General features: G+C 39.9%; 1 protein-coding gene across 2 annotated transcripts; it reads left to right on the forward strand.

Annotated features, from left to right (window-relative positions):
* The first annotated feature begins 5,535 nt into the window (after positions 1-5,535).
* Positions 5,536-21,099, forward strand: slc39a11 (solute carrier family 39, member 11). Of its 2 annotated transcripts, none has more exons than XM_074662581.1 (10): positions 5,536-5,773; positions 6,650-6,767; positions 6,939-6,977; positions 7,182-7,340; positions 13,950-14,088; positions 19,366-19,533; positions 19,650-19,719; positions 19,948-20,046; positions 20,131-20,289; positions 20,397-21,099. In XM_074662581.1, the coding sequence occupies exons 2-10, from the start codon at positions 6,660-6,662 to the stop codon at positions 20,473-20,475; spliced, it is 1,020 nt and encodes a 339-aa protein (XP_074518682.1). In that variant the 5' UTR covers positions 5,536-5,773; positions 6,650-6,659; the 3' UTR covers positions 20,476-21,099. The 2 variants fall into 2 exon arrangements, with proteins under 2 accessions (XP_074518682.1, XP_074518683.1); XM_074662582.1 differs by having other exon boundaries at positions 13,950-14,067.
* The last annotated feature ends 142 nt before the right edge of the window (positions 21,100-21,241 follow it).

The following is a 21,241-nucleotide window of genomic DNA, read 5'->3' on the forward strand; positions in this document are numbered from 1 at the left end:
GCTGCTGAGTCAGGAGGAAAGAGTCTCTACCTCGTTCAGATTCCTCCTCAAGCTTTTCAAGAGGAGAGGGGTCAAGAAGTCAGCGAGAAACTTCAGCTCAATCAGCATTTCCAGGCTCCAGCTTCCCTCTTCAGCTGTAGCTCCGTTTTATCTCGAGAGAAAACGACCTAAAGTTGGGAAAAGAGTCTTCTCTCAGGCGTAAACAAACCCGGCGGTGTCAGAAAGACGCTCCTGCTCCTGCTCGCTCCTCCTTTATATCACCTCTGAGTCCTGAGGAGTCGTCCGCGGCTGCCTGTGCACCTCCCCTCCACATAACACTCTGACTTTGTTGGTCTCCAGAGATTTAGATCATCTCCATCTTTGCTCAGCGCCCCCCTTAACGCCCCCTTAGCGTTCCAGTGCCAAGGTAAACGCCGGTCCCATCTGCTACGATACTGTTTTTATAACTTCTCCCTCGGGCTTCTCCTTCTCCTCCCTCTGTTTACTCCCTGTGAGTCCACACACTCCAATGGGGGTCATACATGAACACACACAAAACCACTATCTCCTCTCGTGGACCACCCACTTTTACGACCCAACCGCAAGAGAAGAGCAGCACACTTCCTTTTTACTCCGACACCTTTTTGTTTGGCATCTTCACCTCCTTCACTCATCTTCATCTTTTGTTTTTTGTTTTGTTTTGATGAGCAAGAAGAGATTTGTTAAGGGGGAAAAAATCAGGTTGATTGGAAAGAGGGGGAAGGGGTCAGGGAAGATGAAAGCCCCTGAATGAGCTTGGACACGCATTGCTGGAATACCCCAGGAACTCCCAGCATGCCTCCCTCCATCCATCAACAACACAGGCACAGCTCATCCTGAGTGATTGTCCGCTCATTGTGTCACAGTTGCTTATTTTTCCTCCTCTGTCGGATGATCCTGCTTGGATTTCTTTCTGAGACGGATGGATAAAATGCCTTTTTAACCCAAACTCCTCAACGCCCTCCTGGAGCCTGACACTTTGGATGATAAAGTGAATCTTTCCACACTGAGCCCCCAGTAAAAACAGAACTAAAGACGCGTTACTTTGTGACGGCCTCATATTTCACGGGCAGTATTTCACCGTGGCGTTGGGAAAAACACACCCACAGTTACATCCTGCAACGCATAACAGAAAAAGCTTTCTAGAAGAGAAGAGATATTCATCCTTTACACAGCGACACTCAAGGTTAAACAGGTTTTCATACGCTTCAGGCTTAAACAGGTCTGTTCTCGGCTCTTAATCCTCTCCATCCCACACACTCACTCCTCTGTGATAATAAAGAGATTCCTCCACTAACCGTGGTTTCATTAGTCCTCAGGTATTTCTTCTGGACACTTAACTGTGGTATGTTGTTTGAAAGTATGTATGTGAATCCACACTTTAAAATGAGATCATCAGCACCAATATTAAAGGTTATTTTGAAATCCTACTCATTCTCAGCTTCCCGACTGGATTGACACCTTTTTGGCTGATGAAGTTTCGATTTCTTTTTGATTTCTGTGATTAATTTAGTAGTGATGGTGGACAGAAGAGCAGAAGAAAGAGAAACAGGAGAGAGATAGAGCACGAGCTAAAGGATAAAAGGGCTAATCTGTTTATTTATGAATAAAATGAAGAGTGAGGTTACGTTAGCTCTGATTGGAAGATGACTGGCAGGTCATAAAATTACACCACGGGGCTGCCGATAGCGCTACATATGGACGGCTACTAAACTACTGTACAAACTGACAGCTAGCTTGTTGTCACGTTAGCCTACGGATACGTTCTAGCCAAGCGGCAAGTTCCGGTCTAAGAATATGAGACAATGCTGAAGTGCTAAAATCTGCTGTTTCTCTGAGTGTCCACTTGGGGGCTGGCTCCGGAAGTACCTGAAGTCACAAACACGTCTCCAGTCTGAGTTGCTAATTTCACTATCACTATAGTCCTGCACTGGGTCGGGTACCCGCAAAAACAGCTGATTTGCTATTGGTTTACATTTTTTTTTTTTTTTTCCCTGAGTTCGGATCTGGGTGGAAAAAATAACGTGGGTCAGGTCGCAGGTTTTAGTTTGACACAGCAAAATTAATATAAATAATCCGGACAGCTGCATCCAGATTATGGCCCAGATTCTCTACTGGCTGCACAATGGCAGCGCCCTGCCACGCTATCCAGTTCTTATAATACGTCCATGGTTGTGACACGATCACGGCTCGTACCTGCTGACCGTCGCTTAAGTCTGGACTGAAAGTAAGTCTACTATTACACATGTAAAGGTCCTTTAAGAGATTAAAAGTTTAAAAGCATTAAAGGTAAAAAACGAGTGATTTTACAGTTGTATGTGAGAAGATCACAGACGGTTGATGATGGAGCTGAAGTCAGGCTTTTATTGGAAGAGTTGCTTCATTCTGGTGCGTTGTTTACTCACTGGCACCTGAACTATGGCGATATACCGTTCAATTTTCTGACAATATGACCCAAAATGATTACTTTGAATAAGGTTAAGGGTCGGGCTGCGGGTTGTGTTTCAACGGGTCGGATCGGGTTGCGGTACTAATCGGGCTGATACACGGGTTTGTGTATCGGGGCGGGTGGATCTTGAAAATTGGACCCAAGCAGGACTCTGCTATCGGCACACACTGTATGGAGGGTGAATTTTTTCTTACTCGGAAGTTCAGAGGATATTGATCTCACCAGCTCACCCAATCAGAGGCACAGCTCAGGGTCACATGACCGACAGCCGCGCTATAGCTGTACTCAAAGCCCAAGGGCTTTGGACTACCAATATGGCCGTGATAGCTTTATTTTCCGTTTCAGAAACAGACGGGTGATGTCAGGGTGACTGCGTCCATGTTTTACACAGTCTATGGTCATAGCACTGGGCTGCCGATAGCACTACATGTAGCCAGCTACTGATGTACAGTAAAAAACACAACGTTTGCTTGATGTCATGTTTCAAACAACACCTTACCTCGTGGCGTTGTATTTGGTAAAGAGTTGACTTGAACAAAGAAAATTTGTTTTAAAACGAACACACGCCTGGTTAAAAGTCATATCTTTATGACAGTGTGTGTGAGACTCCGGGACAGAAGGTGGCGCTGCAGTCACAGTAAAACACATCCTCCTCACAGCAGCTTTAAAACAACCTATTAAGGTTTAAAATGCTGAATGCCAGTTTCCTGCTCTATCCAGTCTGTCCTGTCTACTCCAATTAAAAGCATAACAAGCCCCCAAAAAAACTTTAAACAAACAAACAAAAAAATAATATTCTCATTGCTTCTCTTTTTTTTGTGACACTTTCAGAACACCGTGAGCTTTTCTGCTGCAAACTATCAGCTTATATCTTGCGACTCACTTTACTGTGACAGGATATTGACCTTGAAAGGACAATGAAGGAACACATTCATTGTGATGTGACCCTCTCCTCGCCTACCTCCTCTCCTGATCACTCCTGATCACCAGACTGTGGACGTCAGACAGTCACCTTGCTCAAACCGTCTTTTTAATTCACTGTTTGTTTGTTTTAATCATTATTATTGCAGTGCAACATTAAAATATTCCCTACAGAATACAGAAGTACAGGTAATAATTTTTAAAAAACCTCTCAGAAAAGTATGAGTAATTCTAGCAAAGTAATATTTGCATGATGACGATAATAATATTATAAAAACATATGGTTATCAGTATTAAAATGTTATGAGTAGGAAACTTTTTGGCTTTGAGATTATGAAACAGTTTAAAAGAGGAAATTCGTGGCTGAGTGGAAAAGTTGAATACTTCGTGATTGATCCACAGGTCAAAGGTCGGCATACCGAGGAGTTACTGCAGAGAGGTCAATGTGGAGGTTAACGTGAGCAGCACGGCACATTTTTACACCTCTGTGCTCCGTACACCATCACTGAAGTGTGAGCATTGACAGTGAATCTAATCCTGATTGGAGAGTTTCTGAAGAGCGGCTTTATCACTTAGTGCAGGGGACACACGGGCACACTGTACACACTGATAAACGAACACACACATCAAACTTTCTCCTCTCTCTCTCTGTTTCCAAACCCTGGTTGATCTTGTAACCATCCCTCATTCCCTCTTCAGTTTGGTTGGACACTTTTCTGATATATGATGCATTTGTCTTCGTACCAGTTTGTATTTTTTGTTAGAGTCAGAGAAAAGTGAATAGGGTTAGTTTGTATCTGTCATTCCCACTGGAATCAACCTACTCTGGCTTTTAAGAGGCCTCATCTCCAGCTAATGGCTGAAAACAGACCTGGAGTAAAACTGATAAAACCAGCACAGAAACAAGTTAGACCGACGCCTAGAGGGGACACTTTTTCTCTAAATGATAGTCTTTGGAGCACTAACTGGATATTTAAGGACCCAGGTGATGGGGCAGCTCTGAGCAGGAAAACTCGTTCCTGACTCAAAGGACTGGATTTTTCCCTGCCTCTCGACAAGGTTGGTTAAAACCTGGACATTCAAACCCTGCCTTGTCCAGCTCAATCACCAGATCTTAATCCAAGTGAAAACCTGTGGAACATCATCAAACTCCAAATGGAGAAAAATGGAGAAGCTCCAATTTTGAAAGTACAACGCTATAGCTATCATTGTAAAAACCTCTGTGATTTTAGTTATTATCAAGAAAACCGTGGAAAATAGTGACGTATCAGCCCTTAAATTTAACAACCATAAACTATTTTGGTTGTTTATCTTATTCTTACTTTTTGAATATTTATATGTATTTTTTTTATTTGATTTTTTTAATATTATATCATTTATACCTTTATTATTTTATTATTTACATTTATATTATATATATTTTTATTCATATTCATTTGTTATATTGTATTATTTATACCTTAATTATTTTTTTATTTACATTTATATTTTATATTTATATTTATATTCATATTAATTTATTATATTATATTATTTTAACTTATATTATTATATTATTTTGATTTTGATTTTATATTTTATTCATATTCATTTACTGTATTATGTTATTTAGATTTATATTTTATTTTTATTCATATTTAGTATTGTATTATATTATTTAGTTTTGTATTTTATATATTTTATGTTTTGATTTTTTTTCTATTTTATTTTTTACTATTATTATTATTAATTTTTTATTGTTTTTATTTTATTTTTTTTCTATTTTATTTTTACTATTATTATTATTAATTTTTTATTGTTTTTATTTTATTTTTTTTATGATTTTATTGTCATTTTATTTTTCAAAACAAATGAACCTTTCGTTTTACCAGGCATTAGAATGATTAAGAAACTAAACAAAAGGGGTCCAAAAAAATATTTTTCATGACTGTGCATGACCATGGTCCACAATGTTTGAGTGTGTAAAGATGATGGTTTGTGCTCTGAGCATGCTGTGCCCCTTAAAAAATGAGGAGTGTAAAGCATATCTCCGAATACCTCAGCTTAATCCCATATGAACATAAAAAATACAGTAAAATAAAATTAAATGAAAAGTAAATGTCAGTGGGACTAGCTGAATGTGTTTCTCCGGAGGGGGCGGGGCTTATTTCGTCACAGACACGTGTACCGGGAAACAGGAAGTAAACTGAAGCGGTATCTCAGAGGAGAGGCATGAAACTAAAAGTGACAGAAAAAGACTGATCACACTATTTTACAGTCAATGAAGCTTCATAAGAAAGAAACGCGTTGTTTAGATAAACATATAAAGGAAGTTTCCTCCGTTATTTTCTGGAAAATAATCCACGAAAGGACGAACAGCCTGAGTTAGCCGGACTCATTTCATAGGTAAGTCCTGTCTGTGACTGTAGTATGTCTTTATCTTTGTTTCTAAGTCAAACTGAGACAACATTTTCCCTATGGAGCAGTTTTGTTGCTGACTTTGGCAGAAAATAAACTGAACAAGCAAACTGTGAAGCAGCTTGAGCTCCAAACCCTGACATCTTTAAATGGGAACTTTGCTCAGTGTGTTATGAAATGAGCTTTAATTGCTCCATAGTGGTGCTTACTATGTCCCATTTATGTGCAAATGTGCTAAACCTAATGTGAGCAGAGTTCAGGAAACTTTCATTTGCAATGCATGCACAATCCAGCTGAATAACATGGACTTACTTTGTAGAAAATAAATGAATGTGGTCAAATCTTAAGGTGAAATAATTTTAAGTCAGCATCAAACAGGTTGATAGAGATTGTCAGAGAAATAAGGAGACAGCCTTCGTTGGTTTAAGCTCAACATAAACATCACACCCAGGATGTTAAAATCTTATGCAAACAGGGTTTGACTGTTCCCAACATGGAGGCAAACAGACTCTGCTTTAAACTGGACAAGGGTTAATTTGTTTTCTGCTGTTTGTCCCTTTTTTACCTTTTGACATCAAAAGTAAGCAGAGGTTAAATTTTACAGGTGAGATGAATCAGCGATATCGTCTCGGAAGATGCTGGAAGATTTTAATCCAGAGAATATCTTACAAATCTTTACCCTATCTTTGCTGTCTTAACATCTCTTATTTCCTTTTTTATCCCCTGGTTCTTCCATCTGCAATCTTTTGTTTTCAAATGTACAGTTTGATAGATTTTACACGTTAGCTTGTAGCTTCAGTTACCATCGTACCACTGTTACAGGTCTCAGTTTTAATTCATGGAGTTTGTGTGCTGTTGATCCAGGTTTGGCACCATGCTCGAGGGCTACAGTCCAATGACACAGGCCCTGCTGGGGACTCTGTTTACCTGGGGTCTGACTGCTGCAGGAGCTGCCCTTGTGTTTGTCTTCTCCAGTCATCAGGTAACATGTAAACACTGAAGTTAAAGACACACAAAACTCAAACGACCACACCAGGCAACCAACTTAAAAAAAAAGCATCACTGAAGTTGCTTCTTGGTGTTGTTGCATTTTGTTTCTCTGTCATATCAAACAGTAAAACTTCACATTTCCTCTTTTGGTTTTTGTTTCCAGAAAAAAGTCTTGGATGGAAGTTTAGGCTTTGCAGCTGGGGTGAGTTAACGACATGGGGTTTGTGAGCGTTTTCATCCAGTGATGGACAAAGTCTGACACTTATGCAGACAGCACTTTGAACTCAACCTCCTTTACACACAAGACAAACATGCAGTTCGTGACGTTCAATGAAGCAATGCAAACATCTTTTTGTACAACGTTAAAAGCTGGTACCATCTTCCTCTTTATTCGCTATTCCCTCAGGTGATGCTGGCCGCTTCCTATTGGTCATTGCTCGCACCAGCAATCGACATGGCCGAGGATTCTGGGAAGTACGGCTCATTTGCCTTCGTGCCAGTGGCTGGAGGATTCGTACTCGGTGCAGCGTTTGTCTACTTTGCTGACTTGGCCATGCCGCTGCTGGTAAGATGTGGGGAGTGTGTTTGCACGGGTGTGTGGATGCTTCTGCAGGAATTTTATGCGACACTCACTAGCCTAGCAACCACCTGTAGCATCGCGTTTCTACGTGGGAGAGACTCGAGAGCCATGCACCTGACTTAACATGTTAGTACAAGCAAACCACAGGTATTTGACGCATACCTGATTAGCAGAAAGCTATCTCGTGCCGCTTTGATTAGCTTCTTCCGCTTCGGCACTGGGCGCGCTGTGATTGGCTGATGTAACCAAGCTTACTCACCGCCTAGAAATGTCCCGACACAACCAGAACATCAACATCAAGGCAGAGGAAGGGGTTGAGGCTGACACTGACACTGACACACATGCATAGAAGCCCATAGGAGACGACGCAGGATTATTCCTGTAAATGTTTACATTTTATTTTTGAAGGAAAATCCTGCAGATTCTACCTTTAACATATAAACATTTGTCATTTCTCCACTTAGAGACTTTAAATACACATTTTCTGAGTCGTCACCTCCTTACATTCCTTACATTCGAAGATATTGAGCTTTTATATGATTGAGCATCACAGCTCAACCATGTGCAGAATGTGCCAGAAAGGAGCTTCGCTGTGTGAGACGCGTCCTGTTGCTATCTGTGTGAGAGGAAACGTCAGCAGAAGACAACATTGGCCTTTACATTATTAATAACCCTTTACTGCACGTTAGAGCCTCCTCTCAGTGTGCTCACGTCATTCGACAGCGGCTTCTTTCTCCTGCTGCGCGTGTGAGAGAAACACTGAGGGAGGGAAACGAAGAAAATGAGCAGGGGAAGACAGACAGAGAGTAACAGGAGAAAAGGAGAGGTGTATAAAAAAACAGATTTTTAATGTGATAAAGATTACAGATGGCTTACAGCCTGTTATAAAAGTGTGTGAGAACACACACGTTGAGGCAAAATTTGAACATCAGGCTTGTTAGCAGCTCTTGAATCAGCAACATGAGACGCTTCATATTCAACATGAGGTGATGCATCAACAGGTGGTTCGCACCGAGGGACCTCTCTGTCAGCTGCAGAGCCTGAGTCAGACGCTGCAGAGCAGAGTGACATCCTCCAAATCACTGATAACAGATGATTTTTTTAATGGATGAAAGAAAAGATGGAAGAAATGTAAACCATCTGAAAACACAATCTGTTCTGTAAAAAAGTGCAAACACACCTTCTTCAGTGGAGTCTTCCTCTGTCTAAGTTTATCTCTGATGGCTGAGTCACTGGTGTGTGTGCTCTGTGGGAGTTTTCAGCGTGTAGCTCAGGACTGTGAGGCGTATACTCACAGTGACTCGATGCTGAACTGTAACTGATTACGAGTTTTCCCAGCAGCAGGCGTGTTTAATCAAGAACAACTAATTTTATTTCTCACACTTCCAGCCATCACAGTAAAAAATCTTCTTCCTTTTTAATGCAGCTGAAAGTATGAACCGCTTCCTCAGACTTCCATTTTTATTTTGCTGCTCTATCTTCATCCCTTGTGAATAGAGACAGACCAATAAGGTTTTTTCAGGGCCAATACAGATACGATAATTAGTAGTCAAGGAGGCCGATAGTCCAACTCTGGAGCCGATATTCATTTACAGTGCAATGAAAATACTGGCGTCGACATTTTGAATAATATAAACTCCAACATTTAAATTTATTCGAATGCCTTTAAGTTAGTTTTATGTTAGAACTTTTATCAGCAATCAGATTAAGTAAAAAGGCTGATGACGATGTGCCTCAAAATGCCAAACATTGGCCCAGCCGATAATCCAAATGGTGAATAATTAGGTAAACAGCCACAGTTAGCAGCTTTAAACATGTGGCTCTACAGGAGCTTGGAAACCTGGAAAGCCAGCTAAGAAATCACAACTGGTAAAAACCACAGAGGGTTTTGTTGTAAAGTTGAAGTACATAGTAGTATGAGATTTCCGGCAGGTTTTTGGCCTGACCAGTTATTGGCCTGGCCTGTTATCAGCCAAGCCAGTTATCTGCCCGGCTGGCCGGTTATTGCCCTAGTTATTCGCCTGTTGTTGGCCCGGTCAGTTATCGGCCCAGCCGGTTGTAAGCCCAGTTATCGGACAGAAATCAGCCCTCTTGGCCAGTTGCCTGCCCAGCCAGTTGTCGGCCATGTTATCAGCCTGGCTAGTTATTGGCCAGTTGTTGGCCCAGCCGGTTGTCAGCTCGGTTATAGGCCAGTTTTTGGCCTTCTTGCCCAGTTGCCTGCCCGGAAAGTTGTCGGCCTGGCTTGTTATCGACCGGTTGTTGGCCCTGCTGGTTATTGGCCCAGCCGGTTATTGGCCAGTTATTGGCTATCTTCCCAGTTGCCTGCCCGCCGGTTGTCGGCCTGGCTAATAATTGGCTGGTTGTTGGCCCGGCCAGTTGTCAGCCAGGTTATCGGCCAGTTATTGGCTATCTTGGCCACTAGCCTGCCCGCTTATTGGCGTGGCTAATTATCGGCCGGTTGTTGGCCAGGCCATTTATTGGCCCGACCAACTGTCAGCCCGGTTATCGGCCAGTTATTGCCCCTCTTGCCCAGTTGCCTGGCTGCAAGTTGTTGGCCTGGCTAATAATTAGCTGGTTGTTGGCCCAGCCAGTTGTCAGCCAGGTTATCGTCCAGTTATTGGCTGTCGTGGCCACTAGCCTGCCCGCTTATTAGCCCGGCTAATTATCGGCCTGTTATTGACCCTCTTGGCCAGTCGCATGCCCGGTTATCGGCCTGGCTAATTATCGCCTGGTTGTTGGCCAAGCCAGTTATCGGCCCAGCCGGTTGTCAGCCCAGTTATCGGCCTGTTATTGACCCTCTTGGCCAGTCGCATGCCCGGTTATCAGCCTGGCTAATTATTGCCCAGTTATCGTCTTGGCCAGTTTTTGGCCCTCTTGACCAGTTGCCTGCCCGGCCAGTTGTCAGCCTAGTCATCGACTTGGCTGGTTATCAGCGGGTTATCAGTAAACCTGGCCGGCTATTGACCCTGCGGGTTGTTGGCCCAGGTGGTTATCGTCTTGGCCAGTAAACAATCTGGCCAGTTTTGGGCCAATCCCTACTTATAAGATGAGCTTTGCATAAATTGCAAAAAGATGTTGGTGAAAGCCTTTTTGAAATACTTCCATTCTGTTCAGCCGCTGTCAGCTGTCCACCTACAGAACACACTGATTTGTGTAGTTTTTGGGTATTTTTTCATCTCAGATTATTTTGTTCTTCAACTTCACAAGAAAAGCAACCTTCGCAGGTGATCAGGGATGTAGATAGTTTCCTAAAGCACAGGAGTGGTTCCTCGTGTCGGTAGAAACTGGCTTCCCAGGTCCCCATAGTCCAGTGGAGCCACATGTTTAAAGCAGCTCACTGTGGTTGTCCACCTCATTATTCACTGCATGGACACAGAACTCATGCTGGATGCTGAATATCACATGACAAGAGGTGCGCTTGTGTGTGTGTGTGTGTGTGTGTGTGAGTGTGTACGTGTGTGGGTGTTTTTCCTACTGTCCTGGCTGCTGTCTGGCTTACTTTTTAATAACCATGACTGTTTGAAATGTCACCTTCCAAACTCAGTGGCCCTGAGCAAACCAACGCTGAGGGACCACCGTGTGTGTGTGTGTGTGCTCTTGTGTGTGTGTTTGTGCACGTTGACATTGTCACTGCATCTCTCTGACCCTTGATACAATCTTAGTTTTTTCAGTTTCTGAGATAACGTCACTTGCAGAACATTGTGTGGCTCGAATACAGCTTGAGAAAAAACAAATAATGTAGGGATTCAAAATTCAAGGTCAGAAAGAAAATATCAGGTGGAAAATGTCGCATTATGTTCCAGCTGTTGGTTGTCTTCGAAGGAGGAAGAGACTTCAGCATCACGAGATGGGAGAGGAAACAAAGAGAGCTTAACAGGATGTCCGTTTGACATCATCATCATCATCATCATTATCTTTATCTTTATCATCCCCATTAACACCGTCCCCTCTTTGGTGTCAACAGGATCTACACTGTATTACCCAGACACTGATGTAGGCCCAGCAGGGGGGGGTGCTGTATGTTGTTAATGTAACCAGGACACCTGACACTCACCTCCGGTCTAATCGCTCATCAATTAGGAGCTGGACGTCGGCAGGATGTCGGCCACATGAGCATCTCCATACATGTGAACGCACACAGCTTCATGTCTCCATCATTCAGGGAGGCTGTTAAAAAAAATATGGCTCCTTTCCAAAACTAAGATTTGAAGTGTGTTTTTCCTCTCAGGGTCTCGTAAGTTTTCATAAACTGTATAAACAGGAAAATGTTGTTTATACGTGTGATTTAAGCCGTTATGCTCGGGCATGTGTGATGCATCAGACTGTGGATTTAGAGGCAGCTTCTCCTGTGTTTATGGATCTCTGTCTGTGGGGATAAAGCCTCCATATGTCTGGAAAACATCATGATAATGAGCTCATATTAATCATTCAGTGGTGTTAAACTCTGCTCCTCAAAACCACTGATAATAACATGATCCTTTTATAATAGGAACTTAAAGAAATTCAAAGATAGGATTATCTTATCGATAAAGTTAATGGGATTATTCATAAAAGTACAATTTAGGAATGGGTATGTATTCCCTTATTAATCCTCCTGTGAATTTTCTCTGACCTAAAAGTAGCTTTACAGGTTTTCTGTGTCAACAACATTTTATTGCGTTTATAAAGAAATAAGTATGAAGTTAGTCACTGGAACTGGATATTACAGAAGTGTATTGCATTCACTTGAAGAAAAAAAAAAAATCAGGTTTTTCAGAGTAATTTATTCTTCGGTTTGTTTTTTGTGGTAATTAATTTTGTTTTTCTGATTAATATTTTTTTATTGGTTTGTTTTTTGTTATAATTTTTTCTGTTTTTATGAGTAATTTTTTTTCTGTTATCAGATTCCTTTTTTCCTGTTTTTCAGAGTAATTTTTTCCTGAAGTATCGAGCTACTTCGGCACATATATGCCTTATCCTAAACTTTCTACCGGCTTTCCAATGTTGAAGCAATGCATTTTTTAATGCCACATCTTCGTCTATTCCTTAAGTATTACATTGAACAATAGGCTTATATAAAATCTAAGGATAAAGTCAAAAACATAACAAAGGTATCATACCCTATGTGTGGCTAATACCTTACCTTTATTGACCCGGTACGGACCGGTAGAAAGTGCCGAACAGGATCTCTGATCCGTGCGGGACACAGGAGCCACCACACGTCCACGGGAGTCGTCTGCAGGTTAGAGGTTCTCACGGGATTTCTAAGTGTCTCGATACCTTAGGAAAAAAATTACTCAGAAAAACAGGAAAAAAGTAATCTGAAAACAGGAAAAAAAATTACCCATAAAAACAGAAATAATTATAGCAAAAAACAAACCAATAAAAAATATTAATCAGAAAAACAAAATTAGTTACCACAAAAAAATTATTCACTAAAACAGAAATAATTATAACATAAAACAAACCAATATAATAATTATAACAAAAAACAAACCAATATAATAATTATAACAAAAAACAAAAAAATATAATAATAATAACAAAAAACAAACCAATATAATAATAATAACATAAAACAAACCAATAAAAAAATATTAATCATAAAAACAAAATTAATTATAACAAAAAACAAACCGAAGAATAAATTACTCTGAAAAACCTGAGTTGTTTTTTATTCTTCAAGTGAATGCGACAAGCTTCCGTAGGATATCTCTGAACGTAAATAAATAAAAATGAGTCAAAACTGCACGTTACGTGACGTTGATGTTCTGTTTTGTTAAGGAGCATTGTATTAAGTTTGGAACCTTGCCATTCTTATGGAGTTAGCCGTTAGCCTGCAGTACCTTTTCTTCCATTTACCTGTGAGTATTTTGACATTTGGAGTTTTCAGGAGACATTTGGAGTTCTTGGTTTAATTTACGAAGACCTAACTGTGACATATTTCTGTGATGAAAGTTGAAATTCTCCTGTAAAACCGAAGTTATATGCTAACCGCTAGCGTATCAATGCAGTTCCCCATATACGGTAGCATCAAGCTAGCGCTACTTTGTTTAAATCGTTTTTGGTAAATAAGGAGATTTTAACCATGTTAAATGTGTTAAATGGGAATATCTTGTGGAAGAGTAGTGTACATTTCTTTATGTTTTAAGTTCTTTGGTTAAACATCAAGCTGAGAATCAGAGTTTTCTTAGGGAACTGTTAGCTAACTGCTAAGCTAAGATAGCTGCAGCGGACTAGCTGATGTAGCTCCGGGGGTGAACTGATTTTATCCCTGCTTTTTGTGATTGAAAACAAACTAAATATAATCCCACAGTATGTCTCTATGTTCTAGGGTTTTCCTGTGGTGGCTTGTGACCCCTTTCTTTTCAAATTATTTTTTTTACAGGTGTCATAATTAATGTGAGTTACCCTCTTTGGTCAAAAAGGAGGAAAAGGATCACACCTAGATGATGTCTGTTAAATAATTCACATTGTGATAATATATCCGTTATTTTGGGGTTTTTTAAGCCTTTAATGAAGTAAGAAATGTCATTATCCTGCACATGAAAGTGTTTTTCTGCTTACAAATCAAATTTAACCCTTTCTGTCTCTGTGCTTTCTCATCGCTCACAGGGTATAACAGCCGACCCACACGCTGCCTTGGCTCTGCCTCATGAATCCAAAGTGGCCAAGGAGAAATCAGAGGAGCCGATCGAGCACTGGGACTCTGACGAGATGTCGATCAGGATAGGTAGAGCTCGGTCTCCCTCAGGCAAGCCCCCCTCGTCATATACCACATCAGAAACATGCAGACAGATACAACTGACCCTCATCTAATGAGACGGTCATCTTTCAGGAACCAGCACACTCACGTTTTACCTCATGCTTCCATGACGGCCTCTCTTTATTCATCTCTTGATCTGTTGCTCGTTATCTGCTCTTCTAACTCTGAATGCTGGTTTAATCTGGAGGAGAGGGCGCTAACACGGTGTGTTTTCTCTGGCTGGGTGCACTTTATTCAATCATCTAACACTTTAATCACACTAAATGAGTTATAATCAGTGGTAATCAGATTCTCCATACTTGCAAGATTGTTTGAGGACAGATTTCAATCAGCTTCTGTCAGTCAAAGGCTCAGCCGTCTCAGAGGCAGGGTGGGGAGAAGTGTGAGCTACTGAGCCGACATTGGAGGTGACAGATGACTGAGGTGATACGGGGCAAGACAGGGTCATTGAGTATCAGGGGAGCAGTGTGTGTGTGTGTGTGTGTGTTTGATTTCCTGCTGGGTGGTAGCTTCTTTCTTCCACACCGCTGTGAAAGTGAAAAGCATCAGAAGTGACACGCTAACGCTAACATTTCTCTTCGGAGGGATCGATAAGAAAGCACAGCGGTGTGATGAAGGTGGAGCTGCACCCACGGGTCATTTCTCTGTCAGTAATCCTCTGTGGTTGATACACACTGGTTAATGTTTGGTGTTTGATTTCAATCTGAAGAAACTTGATTAATAACGCGGGCTGGTTTTGCTTTCTCTGTTTCTAATATTTCCTCAAATCAAAACTACTCGGGCCTTTCAGAGAAGCAGAGGTCGATGTTTTTTAAGCCATCACTAAAAGATAAAGAAAGCCAGGATCTCAGATGTTGGACCTGTAGATATGTGGTATATGAATGTGGATGGTTTGCTCTCTGCCTTCATCTTTCTTTCCTCCTTTGAAATCCTGCAGAGTCTTAGTTGAGACAGAAACATTGTTTTTTATTTTAATTTTTGCACTTAAACAACAAAAGTTTTTCCATTTGTTACAATAAAAATGAGCATCCTGGCTCTGGCAAACCATATTGTTAACAAAAATAATAAAGTAAATCACAATGAGGATAACAAACTGTAATGAAATTGAGGAGCAACCAATACAGAAAAAAAAATAAGTGGATAAAAAATAAATGAATAAACAAAAGGATGAGCAATGAGAAAAGTGAATTAAAAAAGGAAACAATGAAAGGAATCATAAGAGCAATAACAATATTCATGGTAAGAAACACACATTTACACAACCATGCAACCTACATATACACACATAATGAAATAAAAATGGCATTCAATAATAAATACATTAATAAAATATAAATCGATTAGTGATAAGCTAACAAACAATTTAAAAAAAAATTTTTTGGTATCATGATTGTTACTAATAACAAGAAATAAATTGAATATAGAAATTAATAATAAAAATAATAATATCATTAATAATGAAAATAAATACATGGATAAATAACTAATATTTTATTTTTTTTAAATAATTAATTGAATTAAAAAGTAAGTAAATTAAAAAAAATAGTAATGAGCTTACAAAAAATTGGGAAAAATATTTGGTATATTATTGTTGTTACTATTAAAGTGGATATATATAAATAAATTAATAAAATAATAAAATTATAAATGTTTATTAAACGCATATATAAATAAAATACCAATTCATTTTTTTAAATAATAAACAAATAAATAGTTAAATAAAAAACAGATAAGTGATAAGCTTACAAAAAATAGTGAAAAAATATTTATCATTATTGTTACTTAGAAAAAATCGATATAGAAATGTATTATTAAAATAATGAATAAATGAATTATAAAATTTATTCATGTTTAAATAAAATAAGATGTTTTTTTTATAAATAAATAAACAAACATCGGATTTGAATTGGATGACATCCAAAAACATTGTTGCATTCAAGCTCTTGTGCATCCTTTTCCTGAAGTTGGTTTGCAGCTGGTAAATTTGGTTATCCTTTTGGTTTTGAAGTTGCTTCTTTAATTTTCCTTATTCTCAAAGTCTTAGTTTGAAATGAAGTTACTTTTTTTATGCAAAAATGTTCATTTAACCACAAAATTGAAACTTTTCTCTTTCTTTTTTTTTTTGCAAATTTTGCAAGACCTCTAAGTCTTGTTGTTAATGTGCAGTAACAACACCAGCTTATGAGTTATAATTATGTTTGCATCCATGAAAGTTTTTAAGACATTTAAATCTGTAACCTGAGGCTAGTTTCTTGTTGTTTTACTCTGTGTAATAATACTCTTTTTCTGACTTATATAGCTCCAATAGTTTCTGTCACTGAAAATAGCCGGACTCTATTTGAAGGGAGCAAAACCAAATTACCAGGGAATAATTGTAAACACCTCATGTAGCGTGTAATCCCTGTGGTCTGAGTAGAATAATTGGATTTGCAATTGTTCTTGCATAAGAGTCTTGTCTTAACCGACCCAAGGGAGGAGTGCTGTTAATGAGAGGATTCATTTTCTCAATCTTTAGGGGAAAACTGCATTTTTAGCTGCTGCTGCTCCTCTCACTGTGGAGAAACTGATGCATGATGTCTGAGTGTGCCCTGAAACACAGGACGGATCAGTACCATGAGCGAGTGAAAGATCAGGGATACAGGTTTATAGGCCTCCATCATGTTTACTTTGGACACCCAGATCGAGAAAATGAGACAAAGAGGAGAAAAAGCTTTGAGTTTTGCACAATGCTCGACCTCGAAATGAACAAATGGCCCTTCAGGAGCAGCAGAGACCAAACTTTGACCAGCTGCTGTTCCCCGCAGATCCTCCGCTTTGTGCTCACAATAACGAAGTGATATCTGAGACAGTGAAACGATTTGTTGTCGTCTGTGTATTTGTTCTGTCATTGGGCTGTTTATTATACAGTGAGAAGTCTGTTTCTCATTTTTCTTCTGGTAGCTCTCCTTTCTTTGTCCCCCGTCTCTTCCCACCACCACTCACCAACCCTTTTATTCGCCTCAGTTTTACTTTATTTCAAAACCTCTTCTCAGAATTTTACGACCGTCTATTTCTTCGACAAAGCTGTTGTCATTTCTCGTCATTATGATTTGAAAAACATCACGACCTGAGCCATGTGGAGGACCGGAGACTAATAATAGCAGCAATCACTTCCTCCCTCACACTGCGGCAGCCTCAGTCGCTGGGGGTCGTTAGGAGTGTTAGTTTTTCCCATATCATTCATTTCCCTCGTTTGTGTCATTAACCCCACACTGTGAGGAGTGTTTGTGCATTTGTTGACATCCTGCCTGTCACACGGTGCCCCCTGCTGGTAGAAGATACCACTCATTGTTTCCCCGTGGTGTTTGTGGAGCAGGTATTTAGATTCAGGAGGTAACAGCTCCATGGAAACGGCACGTTTTCTGCTTTTATTGAAGCCGCTGGAGGTCATGTTGGAAAGAAAAAGTAGTGCACTTGTATTTCAGGGTTTACGGTAATTTTGGAGAACAGTTTTTTTTGTGCTACTTGCGAATGTACATGTTTAGCTTAGTTATCTGTAGGGTTAGTGCTTAAATTTTCCTTTTGAAGGAAAAGATAATGATGAAATATTGACAAATCATCATTTAAAGGATGAAATTATAATAGTATTATCTAATTAAGAAAAGAGAAGGGCATAGGGATGGGTACCTTCACATTTGAAATGATGCGGTACAGATACCAGGTACCTATCAATTGGCACCAGTAATCAACGGTACCAATTTTTGGTACTTTTTTGAGGTTTTTGTGGTAATTTTGTCTGCAGTGTTGTCAGTATGGAAAATCTCCTACTCTTCTACTCCCTCACAGTCACAAGGATGCATTTAGGTACCTAAACATGGTTCCTTTTGATTTTACATGAATAGGTACCATGTACTTTTGACAGGTCGGTACCTATAAAAGAATCTCATTCCGTATCATTATCGGGCTGATACCGTCCTTTTTTCAAGGTATCGGTACTCATGAAGGCTGCCGATGCCAGCAGCCGATATTTAAGGCTGATACTTCTCCTCACCAGTAGTTGGCGCTACGTTGCTGTGATTCGACACCACAACGAATGTGCGTCAGGTCCTGTTCAGACAACATAGATGAGTTTTATTTTGCAATTCAGTTTGTTTTAAAAAATACTAAAACTCAGTACCAACTGAATTCTGTCAAAAGTACCTGGAACTGAAGTGCAAAAGCCTATTAAATCCTTTTTTTATAAAAAATTTCATACATGGCCCCCTGTAATTTCTATTAACTTCATGAATGTTGGGTGGGCAATACAAGAAAGTGAAGTTTAGGGGTGGGAGAAAAAATTGATGGATTGTAGTGTTGGGATATTTTGCTCAATGATTTTAAATCATGATTTTTGGTAAAAAAAAAATAAAATAAAATAAAATGTTTTTTCAAATAGAAGTCCTTCATTTTAGTCTTTGTTTCTAAGTTGGGTGGGCAAAAAGTTGAGATGTCAGAACCCCTGAATAAATCTTAAAAACTGACAGATAAACTCTGCAGACATCATTACCCTAGGTACTTATAGAGGTACCAACTGAATTCTGTAAAAGTGACAAGAACTAATTCAAGAAAAATCAAAAGGTACCATGTTTAGGTACCTAAATGCATCTTTGTGAGTGTGAGGGAGTGGAAGAGTAGGAGATTTTCCATGCTGGACATGAACGCAACATTGCAAGGACTGCACAAACTGAAGTATAAATATGTTAAATAAAAAAAACCCCATTTTATTATTATACAAATTGATTTATTTACCACATAAACACAAAAAAGTACTGAAAATTTGTACTGTTGAGTACTGATACCGATTGCCAGGGACCGGGCATCTGTACCTTATTGTTTAAAATGTGAGAGGTACCCATCCCCACTGACAGCTGTTAGTTTTATTTTGCACTTTTGCTAATTCATTAAAAACAAATCATAAACTTAGAGAGAGCTGTTTGTGTTTTATTTTAAACTTAATGCCAGAGTGACTGTGCTGTCTTTGTTTGAAATTATTAGTCACAGTCTCGTTTCTGTACTCAAGAGGGAGTACTTGTACTGGTATCAGTCTAAAATAAAGTGAAATTGAACATCACTAAATAATATGGAAAGAGCAATGTCCTGATATCTTTGTATATAACACAAACAATCTCAACTCTTTTCTTGCTTTTCTTGACTTCAGGCTGATTTAACTCTCACTATCCTTGTCCATATTTTTCTACCCCTGCTTTAATATTTTAACCGTCCTCATTCCTTTCTTCTCTCCTGCAGATAAAATAGAGAACGGTGACGTGTACCAGAGGAGAAGAGCACCTCTGTCGGGAAGCTCAGGTGGACGGGAAACAGAGAGTAAACAGCCAGACCAACCTGAGCGGACAGGAAGCAGCTGGAGGAGAATTCTCCTCCTTATACTCGCCATCACCATCCACAACATCCCAGGTCAGAGCAACCACAGAGGAACCACAGGCCTGAGTACAGAAACAGGACGTTATATCACTGATGAGGTTGAATTTAGGTGAAGTTTCAGCTCCTGTTGCTCTGTTTTGTTTCCTCAGAGGGTTTAGCTGTTGGAGTGGGATTTGGAGCCATTGGAAAAACAACATCAGCTACTTTTGAAAGTGCCCGGTGAGATTAAGACACTTAACTTTAACCAATATATGAGATTTCTGTGATAAGTTTAGAAAGTTAGCTTTTAATCTGTGACTCTGAAAGTAAAAAGCTGCAGAGAATGAGGCGTTTCTTTATGCTTTATGATGAGCTGCTGACACCTAGTGGTCAAACAGTGTTACTGCTGATGAAGACATAAAGCTGTGCCTTTAGTTTGCCTTTAAAGGTTTGATCTTTTCTCTTCAGAAATCTAGCCATCGGGATAGGAATCCAGAATTTCCCAGAAGGACTGGCTGTAAGCCTTCCACTGCGAGGCTCGGGCGTTTCCACGTGGACAGCTTTCTGGTAATTTACAAAAAAACAAACAAAAGTGTGAATAAAGTACGATTAAAACTCCAGAAGCACTGTGACCTCTCCACATCCTCTCAGGTACGGGCAGCTCAGCGGGATGGTGGAGCCCGTAGCTGGGCTGCTGGGCGCTGCTGCTGTCACCATGGCGGAGCCGCTTCTGCCGTACGCGTTGGCGTTTGCAGCCGGGGCGATGGTGTACGTGGTCGTGGACGACATCATACCTGAAGCTCAAGTCAGGTGAGAAGTCAAAGAATTCACGTCAACCCACAAAAAGTGGATGAAATTTTTGTTAAAACTTCAAAATCTACCAAACAGTCTGTTGAGTTTGAGTTTCCTCTCCTCAGTGGGAACGGCAAGCTGGCGTCCCTCACCTCCATCCTGGGCTTTGTCGTGATGATGTCACTGGACGTAGGACTTGGCTGATGACACCGTGACATCAGGCATCGCGTCCACAGATCCTCCACAGCCATCCATCTGATCGTTGTGCTGCTGACTTTAGGTTTTAAAGGGGACCAATGAGAAGTGCTGTTAAATGAAGTTCTGTCGACTGTTTTTGTCACTTGAAGATCAGTGATGATGGCGTGAACGGGGGACTATGCTGTTCAACAAATTATGAGGGTTTCTTGACTTAAATTTATTTAATTTTAAAATAATTTCATATCTAAAGAGCAGCTGTTGGAAATATATTTTATATTGAGTTTGTTTCAGTTTCTGTTTTACCTTTTACAGCTGATCATTCCCTAACAGCCAATGAAAGATGAGACTCTGCTCTGTTTCTTACTGTATTTTTATAATTGCAAGATGGTACTGTATGGGGAAATGTTGGTGAAGAAGAAATCCTTAAGCTCCTGATGTGTCCAACTTAACATAAAAGCTGTTATAATTTAGTTTTGAAATGCAGAAATAACTTGAAGCAGGGGCTGACTCTGCTGATCATGAATGTACATCTTCAAATAACATCCAGCTCCAAAAAGCTCTGGGTTCATTAATGTACGCATTCCCTATAAAAGGTTTACACGTTTATTTAATTAAATCAGCTTAATTTCTCATGTGTTGTGACTTTATTTATTAGCTAGCTCTGCATCCTCACCTAAAGTCTCATAAGACGTAAAGAGTCTGTAGAGGGATGATTTGTTTATCAACAACGGCGGATGCGCGAGCAGCTTCGATGCAGAAGCAGTGCGGAGTA

Source organism: Halichoeres trimaculatus, unplaced genomic scaffold, assembly GCF_033239565.1.
Source record: "Halichoeres trimaculatus isolate MK-OKI-2021-1 unplaced genomic scaffold, fHalTri1.1 fHalTri1_scaffold_23, whole genome shotgun sequence".
Taxonomy (NCBI): Eukaryota; Metazoa; Chordata; class Actinopteri; order Labriformes; family Labridae; genus Halichoeres; species Halichoeres trimaculatus.